Below are 15552 nucleotides of genomic sequence, written 5' to 3'. Positions count from 1 at the left end.
TAAAAAGTGAAAAAAGACAAGCCAGATGTGGTGGGCAAACTTAACTCATATTTGACCTTTCCCTAAACTAATGATCACTTTGAATCAGAGTGCATTCTGGCACACACCAATTGGGATTGAGGGAAGCTGGGGATAGGTCAACAGCCTGGCTATTATTCTGGCTGTGCCAAAAAATAAGCCTGACAAGATTTAGGTCAAGAGAAAAAAGACATGTTTTGGACAAGGCCAAGGCCAGGTGAACTTGGATAGTGGAAGTCGATTTCTTCCTAGGCCTCTAGTGGCCACTCAGGAGAGATCAAACTGTGTATGTGTGTGTCTGTCTTTACATTTTTGTGTTTGTGTGTGACTTCTGGTTCTCAACTGAAAGAATTTGCAGTGAAATCCATCCCCCAATGTGTCACACTAGCTGTCTGTAATGGCTGTGAGATAGGTATGGGCTGAAGTTCGTCCCTAAAGACATCCCTCTACCTCAGAGGTAGAGAATGGAAACCAATTTGCGAGACATGTGACCCGACTGTGGTGGGACCCAATGACCTCGCTAACAATAAAGTTGGACCTTCAGACCATGCCATCCTGTCTAATGCGAGCGGTGTCAGCTTTGATTAATTTTCAGAGAGTAGTATGACCTCAACGGCAACCTTTTGTTGACAGAAATAGCCATGTTTTTACAATGTATGTAATGTGTAAAATGTGTTTATTTACAGTGTACATGTAACGGTGTCTCCTTTGCAGAACGGATTTGTGATTTGCTGCTGGTGTCTACAGTGTACTCATGAACTTCACCACCTTGAGATAACTAAAGAAAGATGACGGTTTTGTAGCGTGGTTAAAAGTTCACTTTCTTCATCTTTCAACTATTCTTCATGGACATAGAATGACAAGATTAAATCCCACATGCAGATATGTTTCTGTTACAATGACATTGCACATAGTAATGGTAATGGTTTACATGTAAGCATTTTATTCACACATTCAAGACAGGTTTTATGAGTATGAGATGAACAATCAATGGTTAAAGTCAATGAAGAGAGTCTTAAATGTATACATTTTTGAGTTACTGTTCAGTATAGAAGTGTTATAGTAACTAAGTATTGTTAGGTATAGTGAGAGAGGTCAATGTTTACTGTCTGTTGGCCTCCGGGAAGATTTGTATGATGGGATGATGAGACTTTTCTTTTTGACTGTTATGGTGCCTCTTGACAGTTCATTTGTCTATGTCCAGGTTGGATTTAATGTAGGACATGAAGACGGACGGTTTCTATTTTGGAAATTTGCTGGAATGAATATGGAATTTTGCTAATAAGACAATAAGAGTTATATCGTACATTTCTTTACAGTTTACGTTTATCATCAAAAACAACCAAACTAATTTATTTTATTTTATGTAGAGTTTCTATATTTCTGTTAAAGATTAAGGTCAAGGACAATGTAGCCTTCAGCTTCTGCGTTGATTTCAGTCGCAGTGTAGCGGACATGTTTCCCAACTCTGCCATCGACAGGAAGTACTCGTCGGGGAAAAGCCACACAACTCATCCATCATCAAATAAATTGATATTAACTAATAAATAAAATACATAAATTGTGTTAACATGTCTGTACAAGTAATACATACTTTACATAAACATGTATTTCCTGAATGTATGTACCCGTCCCTTATGTGTTTACATTTACATTATATGGGTAGGTGCTGAGAGCTGTTAAAATATGGGCGGAGTCCACCAAAAAATGTCCCTTATTTTGAAATTCCAATGTTGACAGGTATGGCCTTCACCACAAGCTATGTGCCCTACGTCACGTAATGTGTTATGACTGTAGTGCAGTGTTATGTTCTTTTTATTATTAAATAAATGCCATCAATCAATCAATCAAATTTGTACCTGTAGGACGTGACAGTTGATCTTTGTAATATTTATCCCGCCCCTCCTCCTCTGTGATTGGACGGCTGGGTAATTGGTGACAGTGACGAGTGCAGCGTTATTCAAAGTTTGCAATTTTTCAACTCTCCAGAAAGGAACATGCAGCATTCAGCGTAGAAAAGATGCTAATAGCGCTTGGTCACGCTGCTGCCGTTTGAGACATAGTGTAAATACGGGGTGCTCCCATTGCAAGATATTTTAAAAATGTGCTTGTCAGGCTGGACACAAGCCCTTACCTTATTTGTGCATGGTGATTTGCAAAGATGATAGTTACAAAGTCATTTTTCAAGCAGAAATAGATAACTTCTCACCCCTAGCGTTACCAAGTAGTATTATTGTTGGTGCCACTGTCTGATCGCTTTAGGACACAGGAAACACAAACTGCGTAACAGAGATGTTGATAACAATTTTCCTGTCTCTTGATTGTTCATATGGCAAGAAGATTGATCTCCTGAAAGACATTTTTCATCGATTTTCATTTTCCCCTTCTTTGCCTCCTCTATCAATGGGGCTCTTTTGCTGGGTAGAAAAATGCTCTCTTGTAGGCAGTGATGCGGTTTATATGTCTAGGGCTTTTATTGTAAAAAAGGAGAATGCAACACATAGGCAGACAACATTTTAAAGTGAGGCTTATAGGGAACCTATATGAATGAAGATTGGTTCATTATTCTGCAGCCATTATATTGTGCAATCAACATATACCTATATATGAAAAGTTAAAGCAAATATGTTGTCTGTTGCCACTTTAACTCTTTAATAACAGTATTTGTATGGCCATTTGGGCTTTTTAGGTTGTTATGGCGAACTTTGTTGCAAACAGTTGCCCTATTCATACATCTAGTAGAATCGGAACAACATTATCATTCATTTGGACACCTGATGAATGTAAGACCAATATTCAATCTCGTTTTAGCTCTGTTTTTGGCCTCTACTCCCTCCTAACTTTCTAACTTTGACTGTGTGCCGTTTGGTGCTGAGCAGGAATTGTACAGTGGGTTTTTAGTGATTTGGTGACCCCTTTCAAATGCAAATGATCACGTGACTCATTGTCAATATAAGAATATTGATTATAGCAGCCAAATGGCAAACTTCCAATGCACACTTAGGAGAACAGGTTAAGGAGTCAGGAGGTCAAATTTAGACCTTTTTAATTGAAGCGAATTGAAACCATATTTCATTAGATCTGTATGTCGTAAAGAGTGTGCACGTTTCTCAAATAATTAACACCTGTATATGATTCAAGTATCACAATTTATTACAAAAACTAGAACTTTTTTTCATCTGTCTGTGTTGCCATGCTTTAAGCATATAACAATACAGTATAAAATCTCAACCCAAAAGTCGGATCGTAAAAGCAAAGATCATAGATGCTGACGCAGCATTTACAGAAGTTAAGACATGCTGTTACTGTACAGAGAACATTCCCATTGAAGTACAAACATCTGCAAAATGCGTCATTATCATTAATGAATTGCATTTTACAATAAACAATCTGATGCAACCTCATTCAGAGGGTTACAAGAAAATAAATTTACAAGAAAATAAACACTAACACTCTGCAAATTATAATGAATGTGCTGAGATTTTTTTTTCAACAGCCCAAGGCACTCAGGCTCGAATGTTGGCAATAAATATGTCATTCTTTACACAAAATCACGTCAAGCAGGTGGTGGTGGAGAAAGAATAGTGAGAGAGAAACAACGTTGTCTATTTCATGACCTCTTCAAAACCACATTCCTTTTAAAGAAGTCCCCCTTGTCCTTTTTCACAGTGAAAATCCCTGGCAGTCGAGACAGAAAAGACGTTTAAAGAAGCCAGTAGTTTTGTTGAATTGCGTGACATCAGTTGTCTAAAAACTACATGACCTCCTACTGTACTTGTGATGCTGGCCTGACATTTTGGTCTCCAGAAGCATCCGCTACTCTCTGGAGTGACATCAGCTGCTTTTTCCAAACCACAAGTAGGCCTGATGGTGCATTCAAGCACCACAGGATGCCAAAGTGTCTATTTGCAGTGACCTGTCCCACATGAGTATCTGGTAAAAATCTATCAAGTGTCCACAAATGATGCTTTCAAAATATCTATAACAAATCCAGATTCTATTCATTGAAATAATCCTGATCTTTCAAATTAGTTTACCGATGCTGTGACAACAGAGTGGCTTTAACAAATGCATTGATCGTCTCTTCCCTGCAGTTCAGTTGAGCTGGCGACAAGCTTCAAATGTCCACTTTGAGGCACCTCCGTAAATATCAAGGCTCGTCTCCATCCACGCAAAAACATTGCCCACTTGCGCTTTGCTGCTGCACGTCGCTAGATTGTATATCTCTCCGACAGATAGTTTCCGATCCCAGATGTGGAAATTTGCCAGGTCTCCAACAAAAGCTTGTGTGGCGTCAAATCCTCCTCCGAGCATGTCCTGTGGAAAAGACAAATGGATATAATCAAGGATTATATGATTTTTCTCCAGCTTTGTGGAAAGAATGAAATTGCCTCTTGAATAATCTCGATTATTATCATTTATTTTGACTGATCAAATTGTATGAGGCATCTTCAATCCACTGGGATTCTTGATGAGTTTCAGTTAAAGATCTAATCACCTTATTAAAACCTAAGACATGATTTATAGCGAGGATGGATTTGAAATTGAAATCCGCTTTTTTTTTTTTATGCCACAATGAAATGGAAAAATCCACCTTGTTATCTTTTATACTGTTATGTTGAATAAAGCATTGAAGATGCTTTCCAAATGTAGTTCTGTGTTGCCTTCATGGAAGTGGAAAGCATTTGAAACGCATGTGTTCACCTGCTCTTGACCGAGGATCAGCAGGCCCTGTGGTTTGATGGGATGATAAGGAGCCAGATTCTCTCCACTGCCCCTCTTGACGCCATCTTGGAAAGCTTCCCAAACACCATCACGAGTGGTCCAGGTGACGCAGATGTGATGCCACTTTCCATCATTGATAAGGAAAGGCAGCTTAGCAACCTTAAAGAAGATAGATATGACGTGAATGTTTGCTGCAGAGAGTCAAAACACCCTCACAGTTGTAAAATCAATACATGGCAACACTTTCACTGTGAGTTAGACATGCCTTGTCATTTATTAGTATCTCCATTGGGTTGTTTCCCCACTCTATGAGGACTAGCTCGTTGGCTTGACCCGGAACCGCATAGGAGAAAGGTGTGCCCACTCCAGGAGATGCGTTGGACTTGAGCCACATACACACAGTGAGGGCGTACATCTCTGGCAAACTCTTCTTCACTTTTGCGTACATGTAATTGGTTCTCAGTGGAAACGTGAGCTGGAATTTATCCAGAGGCCTGTTTTCTCTTTGACCTGTGGAGAAGAAATAGAGTTGGCTTCAGACACTTTGGAAAAGGAAGTATCAGTGTGTGTTTTCCTTAAGTCAAACCCAACGCACACATCCTGGGGATTTACATACTGCAGGAATTACATGTTACACAACAAATCTCCAGATGTGCTCTTATCTCTACCATCTGACGTTGTTAACCTTCGTCTTGTTTGCTTCTGCCCCCACATCTCTCTATTTTGTGTTACTGCCACACAAGTTTTAAACAATGTTTTATTTGCGGTATATAAAGTATCCCATACCGAGACCACACCTTCTCAAATGGCTCGCAGAGCAAATGGAGAGATGGGTCGCACACTGCGTGTATGAAATGGTTTAATCTGCATGAATTAGAACAGGAAACTGCAGAATACACCGGAATGCTCCAGCTTTGTGCGGATGAGTAAAACATTAAATCGACTGCTGAGGTCATAAAGCTTATAATACCAAACTGAATGTGCTGAGAAGATTTTTTTCCCCTGCATTTTCCGCCCTCACATGCAATTGTTTGCCACATTGTGGCGATCTGATATCTCATCTTGATTGCTGATAGTAATCATGCATCGATCACCCATCCCTCCCAGATCTCCTTTTATACTTTGTTTGCGCAAGCCTCTCTTCCCAACTACCTTTCTCCAGGTCGGTGATCCTCTGGTGTAGAGATGTGAGCGTGGACTCCACTCTCCCACGCTGCTCCGTCTCATTCCGGAGTCCGGGCTTCCCCTCCTCGATGCTGTTCACTCGGGACAACACCTGCTTCTCCAGGTCGTCGATTTTACTTTGGAGCAGGTCTTTGAGGCTGTTCGCCTGCACGGAGTTGTTACTTCTGCTGAATTGCTGAGAAGGGGAAAGAAGCGTTTAGCTCAATATACAGAAGGATTGTGAGTGGGGATAATACTTAAATAATCTTATTGCCGTAAAGAGTCATTTAATTAACACATTTTGTTTTCCTCTTTTGTGCTTGTAAAATGTCACATAGAGAGAGACCCCATATCAACTATACTTATTATTATTAGTTGTTGTTAGATGTTATTGTATTAGTATAAGAAAAGTGTTTGGTCGTAATTTAGAGTTTTGCGCAGAGTGTTGGAAATGTCCTCAGAAGCAGCAGCCTACCTCCAGGTTTTCTAATCTCTGCTTCAGCGACTGTAAAGTCTGTGATAGTTGCGCCAAAGTGTCAGCGGGGCCCCTCGATACATCCCCCATTGTGTTTTTGCTGCCAGTGTCTTTCCTCCTGCCGCCGGCCCGCGTGTCCCCGGGCTCGGCGCCACTCTGACTCTCACACCGAGCCAACTTTGAGGTCAGTTCTCTGATAGTCTCTTTTTGGTTCATGATCGTCTCTTTCTGCTGCAAAACCGTCTCCCGCAGCTGCATAACAGTGGTTTTCAAGTCCTCTCCTGGCACACTGTTCTGCAAAGTGGCTGCGCAAATGTCCATATCCTTGGGTACGGACGTGCAAATGAACTGCGTCTGTCCGCCAAAGTCTTGAGAAGAACTCTCCAAAAACAGGCATGAATATAGAAAAAGTCTCCAACAGATTCCGTTCTTTGTGGCCTGCATGTCTGCGTCCGTGCTGGGTGGTGATATATTTTTGGTTGATGAGCCGCAGTGGCTTGACGCGCTCGTATCCCCTTGTTGTTGTAATCCGTCTGTGGAAGCTCAGCCGTTTTTATACAGCGAGCCTGGTTCTGCGCAGAGCAGGTTCACTGCATCACGACCGGAGGGGAGGGAATCGCGCTGTCCCTGTTTAATCTGCTCCAGGAGCGGCGTCACATTCAGGAGATGAAACCCATTTTGCTGTCAGGCTCCCTCGTGCTAAATCTTTCATCATTTCGACTATTTGTCGTTTCTCGCTGTGTATAGTATTCATCTGGAAAACGCGCATTTGTAGGCAGTGAAGTGGGGTTGCTTGCGTGGCAGGGGGCCAAGACAGGCAGCAGTGTTTGTTTTGGTTTGCGCACACATAAAACTCTCACACGCACACACACTGTAGGTGGATGCAGATCAGAAGTTACTGCAATTTGTTGTCGGCGGAGTCCCCGCAGATTCAGCACAATTGAGAGCTCCGAACACAAACATTATCACAGAGAGCCGAGGAGCGTCTGTAGATGCTGCTTAGTTTCCAGCTGTCAGTCGCTTTTTAGTGTTCAGAATCACTTTGTGTGAAGACTGCATTTAATACTTTTAATGTTCCAGTTTTTTGTGATTTGTGATTAGACATGTTTTATTTGATGATTTCTATTTCTCAGGTCAAACTCACAGGCAATTTTTTATTATAGCACCCCCCTTACACACGCGTGCGTGCGTGCGTGCGTGTGTGCGCGCGCGTGTGTAAAGGGGGTGCAGCTATAATCATCTCTCAGTTTCTCAAATGATAATCTGTCCCCAAGCAATTTACCCTCTTCTTTTATTCAGGAAGGACAATTTTATTATTTTTGGCTCTTATCTATTTGGTCAATGTTGGAAATAAATTGAAAACATTTTGAATAAGTAATGAAACATATTGGCTCTCAGATTAAAATTAATTTCTTTCGGAAAGATGAACTCGGGTGGAGGTATGCAGCATGAGAGACAAAAATCTGCATGTGACAAAAGGATATTAGATGGAGGAGGTTAGTTGGGTCAAAGTATAATTATCATCATCTATAGCAGGTCTGTAAAGCTACATGCTTTATAGCTGCAGGTGCCTTTTTACAGGCTGGAGATTAATACTGAATCACCGATTAAAATGTTGTCAGGAGGAAGGACATTTCAGATAATTTAAGATCCGGTGTAATATACTATATTGAGAATGATTAAGCGAGTAAATGGTGCATTTGAGAGATTTTAACTGAATAATGCTCTCAAACATTTACTGTTGCATATTTCCATCATTCATCTTTAAGTCTCTATTATAATGTGTCGTTACCCAACAGTTTTTTGATTTTAAGAAGTCATTGCGTAATGATCTTAAAGTACATTAGGCAGAGTAAACAGTGTTATAATATGTGACATAACTTAGTGTTATCAGCATTAACGCATTTGTTTTATTGAACATCTCCTTTGGATTATGGTCCGTTTTTAGATGATGCAGCAACATCTAAGAGGAATGAAAAGGCAGAGAGGTTTAGTGACTTTAATTTGTCTCCATAATCCTGAGTTGATGGACTGTTTTTGATATTATGAAAAACAAAAATGAAGCTTACTGGGGAGAGGGAAAGTCATTTCTTTTGAGCTTTTTAGTGTGGCATGAATTTCATAAGAAACAGTGGATTTATAGTGCTGGAAGGCTGCCTACCTAAATGTTTTTTTTTCCTCAAAATGATGAATGGAGTAATACTGGAAAACACAGGTCAAAGGTCAACACAGAGAAGCCGTGTACTTTGTCCAAGCAGAATGTAGAAAACAGTAACACCAGTACACAGTCTGAGGTTTCATTGCCTTTGGGTAAAATATAAACACAGAAAAGAAGTGAAAGTTGATTTGATGTTATGCCACATGAAGCCTTGCACTCTGACCCTGTCAGAGCAACCTCACTTGCAAGAGCAAGACATGTGAGAAACAACCTTTTCTCTGCTCCCGACCAACCATCTGGTAAATTTCAAACATCTTCCAAAAATGTTGTGATGATTAATGAGCAGAATAGATAAATGACTCAATATAGTTTTAATATTTTCCTTTTTAATTTTGATTTGAGTTTATTCGACGGTAAGTACTGTATAATCAGGCAGAAAAGCCCAGGCGTCTTCTACCCTGTGGGAAAGTAGCATTGCAAAATGTCCAAAGTCTGGCTCTCATTATGAATTCATTATGTTGTGCTTCCCACACAAACAAGTCTCAAAGCCATATGTTTAAATAAGGAAAACCTTCACTCCTCTGCAATACTCAGACTGTACCTCTTTCCATCACCTCTACTACTCCCTGCATTCTCCCCTCCCTCTCCTCTCCTCCTCCAGGCATAAATAACAGACACTCAAACCACACTGTTGTTTTCTAGCATTTTCAGTCTCTCAAATGAACATTTTCCTCTGGATGCCACAAGTTCACCCTGTAAGCATATTGAGTTACACTGTGGTTTTAAAAAAAAAAAAACCATTGTAACAGCTGTTGAATTTATAATGTTGTTAGCCGTGGTGTGCATGAAATAATAATAGGGTTCGGATGAAATGATTTGTAGTTCAAAGTCAGTGTGCTAGACATGACAGCACAACAATATGTGACACTGGAGATACTAATCTCATACAAACAGCTGCCAGTAGCTCTTATCACAATCCTACACACTTTACTGCTGCTTTCCACCTGTTGTGGCGAACAGTATCTCCTTAATAATGCAACACAGTGGAAATGCTTTCTCCAGCACAGTAGATCAATAGTTGTAATTTCACATGTTGGCATTCTGCCTTGACTTGCTTTTCCCCCTTGATTTCTTCCTCCTCTCCACCTTCTGCTGTAGTGTGGTGACGGTGGGAAAACATCCAGTGATTTCTTTTTGTTTTTGTTTTAAATCATCTGACTTTTTCAGCACCAAAGAGTGTTTTGAGACTATTGTCTTTTAGGGCTGGGTATAGAACAACACAGCACTTAATACCACAAACTGTTCTGAAGTTCTTACCATGTGTGGAAAAGTCCCTCCCTCGTTCACTCTTTCACTTCTTCCTATAATACGCAGCCAGGAGTTGGCACTGCAGTGAGCAGTAAATTCAATGACAGACAATAAAAACCTGTTGTTGTAAATAAAACTGGCAGCGGTGGTTGCAAGAAAATGTCACTGTTATAAATATGGTAAAACCTTTAATTCTATTACGGTTAAACTTAATATTAAACTTATCAGTTTAAAGTTTTTAGTTTGATTCCATATTACTGTATAAATACAAGTTTTCATCATAGAAAGAAACACTGTTTTGCCATTTAATGAACATGAAAATATCCTGGTGCATTGTAAAGAAGAATTTCAATTCCTATTGGATTATTCTATGTGTTCTGCTTTAAATGAAGTTTGAATTTTAGATTTTGCTGTCACAGTTCTTGTGTGGTTGCTGTGTATTGAGCAACAATTAAACACCTGATGCATTTGACAAGCTCGGTATCTTTTGGTAAATAATAAAAAAAAAATGATATCCCTCAATGTGAGCTATTGAGAAAAGTATCATTTTGCTGTCAGTACTGAAAATCATTTTGGCTCTAGTGTTGAAAAATTCAAACAATATCCAGCACCTGTTGCAAGTGTTTCATGAAAACCGTAATGTTAAAAAAATAAATGAAAAGCATTGAATCTTTTTAGGGAATACGTTGCCACAGCTTTTTTATTGACGTTCTAGTATATTTTCTATTCTTTAGATGGATTTCCCATGTTGCCTCCGTCAGTTTTATATGCAACTGAACATAAATACAGTGAAGAAACAAGGTTTTATGTTCAAGTTGAAAACACACTTAGCACAATAGTTGTACAATGGTTTGACAGACTTCCCAATAACTAAAAAGATGCAAATTCACACAGTCACTCTGATGCACCCAAGAGATATTAAACAGAGAATGAGCTGCACGCCTACACTGTAAATGTATGTATAGTATGCTGAAGAAGCTAAAGGTCGCCAACACTGATATTTCCCATGTCACACTGGAAGGTATTTCATCATTCCCATGAACAAAAGCCTAATTAAGCCACCTCGACATACTAGTGGAGGAAAACAGCTGCCATTTGGGGTCACTGGAACTTTAGTATGCAGTGGCTAGTTAGTGCGAGGAAAATGTCATGCAGTTGCCTTCACAGATAAATAAATAAAAAATAGCCCAGAGAGGCTAATTAAGACAAATACATTTATACTCATAACTTCCCGTCATTTCCCACATGCTCTCCAGATGGAGTTTGTCATACAGTATGGCTGCTGTCCTTATGTTTTATTAAAGGTTGTGATTTAATTATTTTTTCCTCCTGCATGAGCTGAGTGCCCATCTGAAATTGATACAATGCATCATCTGACATTGGAATCATTTCCTGTGCCGATGTGACAGTGCTGTCCTCCTGCTGAAGATGATGAGGTAAAATATAACAATGTGCACATGGAATTTGTTTTTGTATCCCATTACCCAGAGTATGTGATGATTGGATTGAATGCACTGTTGTGCTTGGGCCTTTACAACTCACTCATTCATCATTTATTTTTTCTGATCTAATCTACAGTCAGACACATTCTCAGTGAAGCACTCGCATACTGTATTCACGGAAAGCTTTACAATCTACTCTTTATGCGTAAATAAGCAAACTGGCTTCTTGCCTTGGACTTATACTACCTCTGATTGCCTTTGATGTCTTCGACATGTTTGGATTTTATAGATAATCAGTTTTTATGACTTTTCTTTGTCTGTTTACCCTGGCCAATAATTGCTTTTTTGTGAAATGGCTTTTTTTTTTTTAAGATATTCATTTTAATATCATAAAATATGTCCAACCTGTAATTAGGACCAGTTATATGCCTCCTTTCTTCACATTACTTCTAATTGGTCAAACAATATGAACACTAAATTAAATTTTACATCGCCAAGGACATTGCCACTTATAATGTATTCTTTGGCTCTGGATGCTTTAGTGCGTGACTACCTTGTGATTGACAGGTTGCTGCCCCGGCGTTGTTCTGGTCCAGGTGTTGTCCGTGTTTTCATCTTAGAACTTTAACCCTTTCACAGTGCGTCTTCAGTTTCATGAAAGTTAATAGTAACATTTTTGTCTCTTATGAAATTTGTTTTTCAGCGGTTGGTGTACTTAGCTCCATCCTCTCGTGTCACTTCTGATAAAGAAAAAAACAAAACAAGATGGTGACGGTCAAAATGCCAAACTCAAGGCTTTAAAACGGTAGTCCACAAACCAATGGGCGACATCACGGTGACTACGTTCACTTCTTACATTAAGTCTGTTGAAAAGACACTAGTGAGTTGCATTATGGGACATGTAGGCTGCAGTGTTATTGGAGCTTTGCCCATCCTTCAGCCTCTACTTGACAGTGCTGCTCCAGATGCATTTCAATGCTGTGTTACGCATATGTTGTCATAATGTCTGATTAGATCATTTCTACAGACATTTGTGACCGATGCGGATTTTGCCTTTTCCATAAGTCCGAAGTCCTTTTTCCATAAGTATTTTTTCATTATTTTGACTACCCGCTATAAATGTCTACATAACTTTAAGCCCTGAGAAAATGAGGTACATATTCCTGTTATCCGTCAGTAACAGAACTTGGTTTCTTTAGCACAGTCTTCTCATTGCATTGCTATTTTCTTTGACTATTGTTTTTGGGATGATTTTAAGCGGCACAGTGGTCTTTCACTACCTGAAGGAATGTTACATTATGAATTAGGCATCAGACAATCTCAGTATCACATCACAAATGGCCTTGTGGATTTGATTTCAATCTCAGCTCAGATTCCTTCAGTGCTTTTGAAGGCTGTCTGCAGATTCTACAAACACTGTGCTGCTTAAATGTATCGCTTTGAATGCAACAGTTCTTGTTGCTTTGAAGAGGAAAACTTGTTTTGAGTACCAGATTGTTTGACCATTTTTACAGCAATTTCACAAATGGCCCTGCTAAACAATACATGTGAATTATTATTATTATTATTATTATTATTATTATTAAGCACACCCGAAATCCAAGCGAGCACATCCTTTCAAATCCAACATTCTGCCTGCATATGATTTATAGATTTTTCCTTTAGATCCTTATAATCCAAAATTGGTTTTCTGGTTTGCATACAAAGTGACAGATGTAAGAGAAGGTTCGATATAATGTACAAATTATATGTAAATGTAATAATATGCCATGGAAATTTAGACCACGTACTGTAACTCACTCCTGCATCGTCTGTTTCTCTGCTCACTTTACTTAAGTTCTTGACATTGTTTTAAAAAGTACCATTACTTACCAGCCATATGTGTAAACAGCATGTGACACAAATGTTTGCTCTATATGTTAAGTGCATGTGTTCATGACACTGAGCAGCTAGCCAGGCAAGAGCAGTGTGTAGGCGGAAACCTCATGCTTGTGCACCACTCGGCTGTCAAAAGAGCTGTGGAAGCATGACGTGCTGTCAAGACATGCAGTCTAATGAAGGGATGTACTCTTGCTGAGCAACACAAAAGGAAAATTGACTGACTTACTCAAGGCACTTTCTCTCTGCAGGAGAGACTGAAGACGCCATGCTGGATCACGCCTAGCAAGAGAGAAGTAAAGGTTTCTGCTGAAAAAGTAAAGCCTTGCTAACTTATTAAGATTCAAACCCACCCACGCTGTGTTAGTAGAAGATTCATGCCTGTTTTACTGATTAAAAGAAATTACAAAACTTAGAGAGAAGACTGAAAGATTTATTGAAGAGCTGCTGCTGTCTTTCAGATGATTTTGAGTCTCCAAGAAAGCTGGAGTTGTTTCAAGATCACATTTTTAAAAATTCAGCTAATTAGTCCTTTTGCAGTTCTATGCAAAAAGATTCAAAACAAAGCGTTACTTATCCCTAACAGTCCTAATTAAAGGTACCCTGTGGAGTTTTGCGCATTAGTGTCACAATGGAGTAATGTTTTTATGCGTTTTGTTTGTTCATGAGCGCGCAGGTGCCACAATACATACATTATTCCTGCAGCAGATTTCATGAAATTCCACTGATCAACAGTTGGTGGCAGGAAACGTGCAAAGAAATGTGCAAAGAAATGTGCAAATAAATGTGCAAAGAAATGTGCAAATAAATGTGCAAAGAAATGTGCAGAAGTCGCCTGTAAATGCCGTGAAGAAGACTGAGCTGGCAAGCATGACTGTAAACAATACAGATTTTTTTAATTATGATGAAAAGCATTCAACATGTTTGTTAGACCTCAAGGGTGCACACTATCTGTCTTTCTGTGTAACACTGAATGTAAAAATAACTTTGTTAGTCTAAAAGAAATTCCGCTAGGACGCACTACCACGTGCACAAGCATGTTGGCTTTACGACATCTTGCCATCGGTATCTCAGTACTCCACCAAAGTGGCAACAACGCACCAGGAAATGTAGCAACATGCCAAGATGAGCGTTCGAGCAGAAGCTTGTTACCAGACAAATGGATGTAACAATGTATTGTTTAAAATGTTTTTAACAGATGGGAATTGAAGGTGTTGAGTGTTTTTATACCTGAACAATACACACAAGGCATTTTGTTGTGAAAGACTGAAACCTTTTTGCTTTGAACAAAACTCCACATGATCCAGTACCTTCAAAAGATGAAGGACAACGTGTTCTTCTGATGTCAGGACATTGTCAGAAGTAACTCTATATGGAAGGTTCTACATGAAAGATGCAGTATATCATCTATGGGTAACGGGTTTAGTCGGTACAAAAATAGCCTGCATAGGTTTCAGTGGGGTGGAAGAAGGCTGCAAGAAATCTGCACGCTATGAAAGGAACTGCCACGTCACATACCATGGGAAACCTTCATTTTTCTTTTTTGTGACACTGACTGGTAATGTAGATAAAATACTTGAGCGTTGAGGTTAATCTAAAGCCACCAGATCCCCTTTATGTTCTCGGTCAGATTCAGCTGACATTTGGCTGCATTTGATTACTCCTCATCAATCCATATCCATAAGTATGTTATTGTGAGCATTAAAGGCTTCTGACCGTATACAACGTCCAGCAGGCACGCCATGCTTAGTCTGGCATTGAGCAGAATTACAGTCCTGCGTAAGCACAGGGATATTACTGTGATGTAATGTGGGAGAGGATTATCTAAAGCCATGCAAGTAAAGATATATTGATCTTTCGGGACATCAAGGTCGCTTCCTCTTTCTATGTCTTTCCCTGTGTGTGTGTGTGTGTGTGTGTGTGTGTGTGTGTGTGTGTGTGTGTGTGTGTGTGTGTGTGTGTGTGTGTGTGTGTGTCTGGAAACTGAAGCAGATGTGTGGGCGAGATATTGTACAGTACACACACTAGAGACGAAGTGTCTGTAGCTTGCAATCACACTTGTACCTCTGATGCTCTGAACAGTCACAGGGAAATAATATAGGCACGGTTTAACAGAAAGAAATTAAAGGTATGAAGATAATAATGTTGTTGATAAACTTTTAGGCCTCTACAGGTCGGTAATTAAATGAATCGCATGATGCTGATCGCAAAAGTGCTGCGAGTCCCAAGGCGATGCATAAATCAGTGCTTCACAGCCTCTCCCACAACTCTGGTCTGTGAACCCTGTAACCCAGCAAACTTGCACGGATGTGTGTGTGTTTTGAAAAAAGAGCAGGATCAGTGCCTCCGTATGAAGGCTCCCCTCCCCGAGCCTCTGCCAGAGA

At 39.7% G+C, this 15552-nt stretch overlaps 1 protein-coding gene across 1 annotated transcript; it reads right to left on the bottom strand.

Moving 5' to 3' along the window:
* Positions 1 to 3148: 3148 nt before the first annotated feature.
* nptx1l (neuronal pentraxin 1 like) lies at positions 3149 to 6892 on the bottom strand. The gene is made up of 5 exons (XM_029436737.1): positions 6383 to 6892; positions 5896 to 6103; positions 5009 to 5253; positions 4723 to 4902; positions 3149 to 4335 (listed from the first exon to the last, which is right to left on the bottom strand). The coding sequence occupies exons 1-5, from the start codon at positions 6824 to 6826 to the stop codon at positions 4114 to 4116; spliced, it is 1299 nt and encodes a 432-aa protein (XP_029292597.1). The 5' UTR covers positions 6827 to 6892; the 3' UTR covers positions 3149 to 4113.
* Between the last annotated feature and the right edge of the window lie 8660 nt (positions 6893 to 15552).

The sequence above is a fragment of the Cottoperca gobio genome, chromosome 8 (assembly GCF_900634415.1).
Source record: "Cottoperca gobio chromosome 8, fCotGob3.1, whole genome shotgun sequence".
NCBI lineage: Eukaryota > Metazoa > Chordata > Actinopteri > Perciformes > Bovichtidae > Cottoperca > Cottoperca gobio.
The sequence above is the reverse complement of the archived record's forward strand: the minus strand, read 5'-3'. Positions and strand labels throughout refer to the sequence as shown.

Coding starts and splice junctions, on each gene's coding strand:
- nptx1l (XM_029436737.1), bottom strand. CDS start 6,826: ATGCAGGCCACAAAGAACGGAATCTGTTGGAGACTTTTTCTATATTCA. Junction 6,104..6,382: donor AGAGATTAGAAAACCTGGAG/GTAGGCTGCTGC, acceptor TCCCCTTCTCAG/CAATTCAGCAGAAGTAACAA. Junction 4,336..4,722: donor TGATCCTCGGTCAAGAGCAG/GTGAACACATGC, acceptor TCTTTTCCACAG/GACATGCTCGGAGGAGGATT.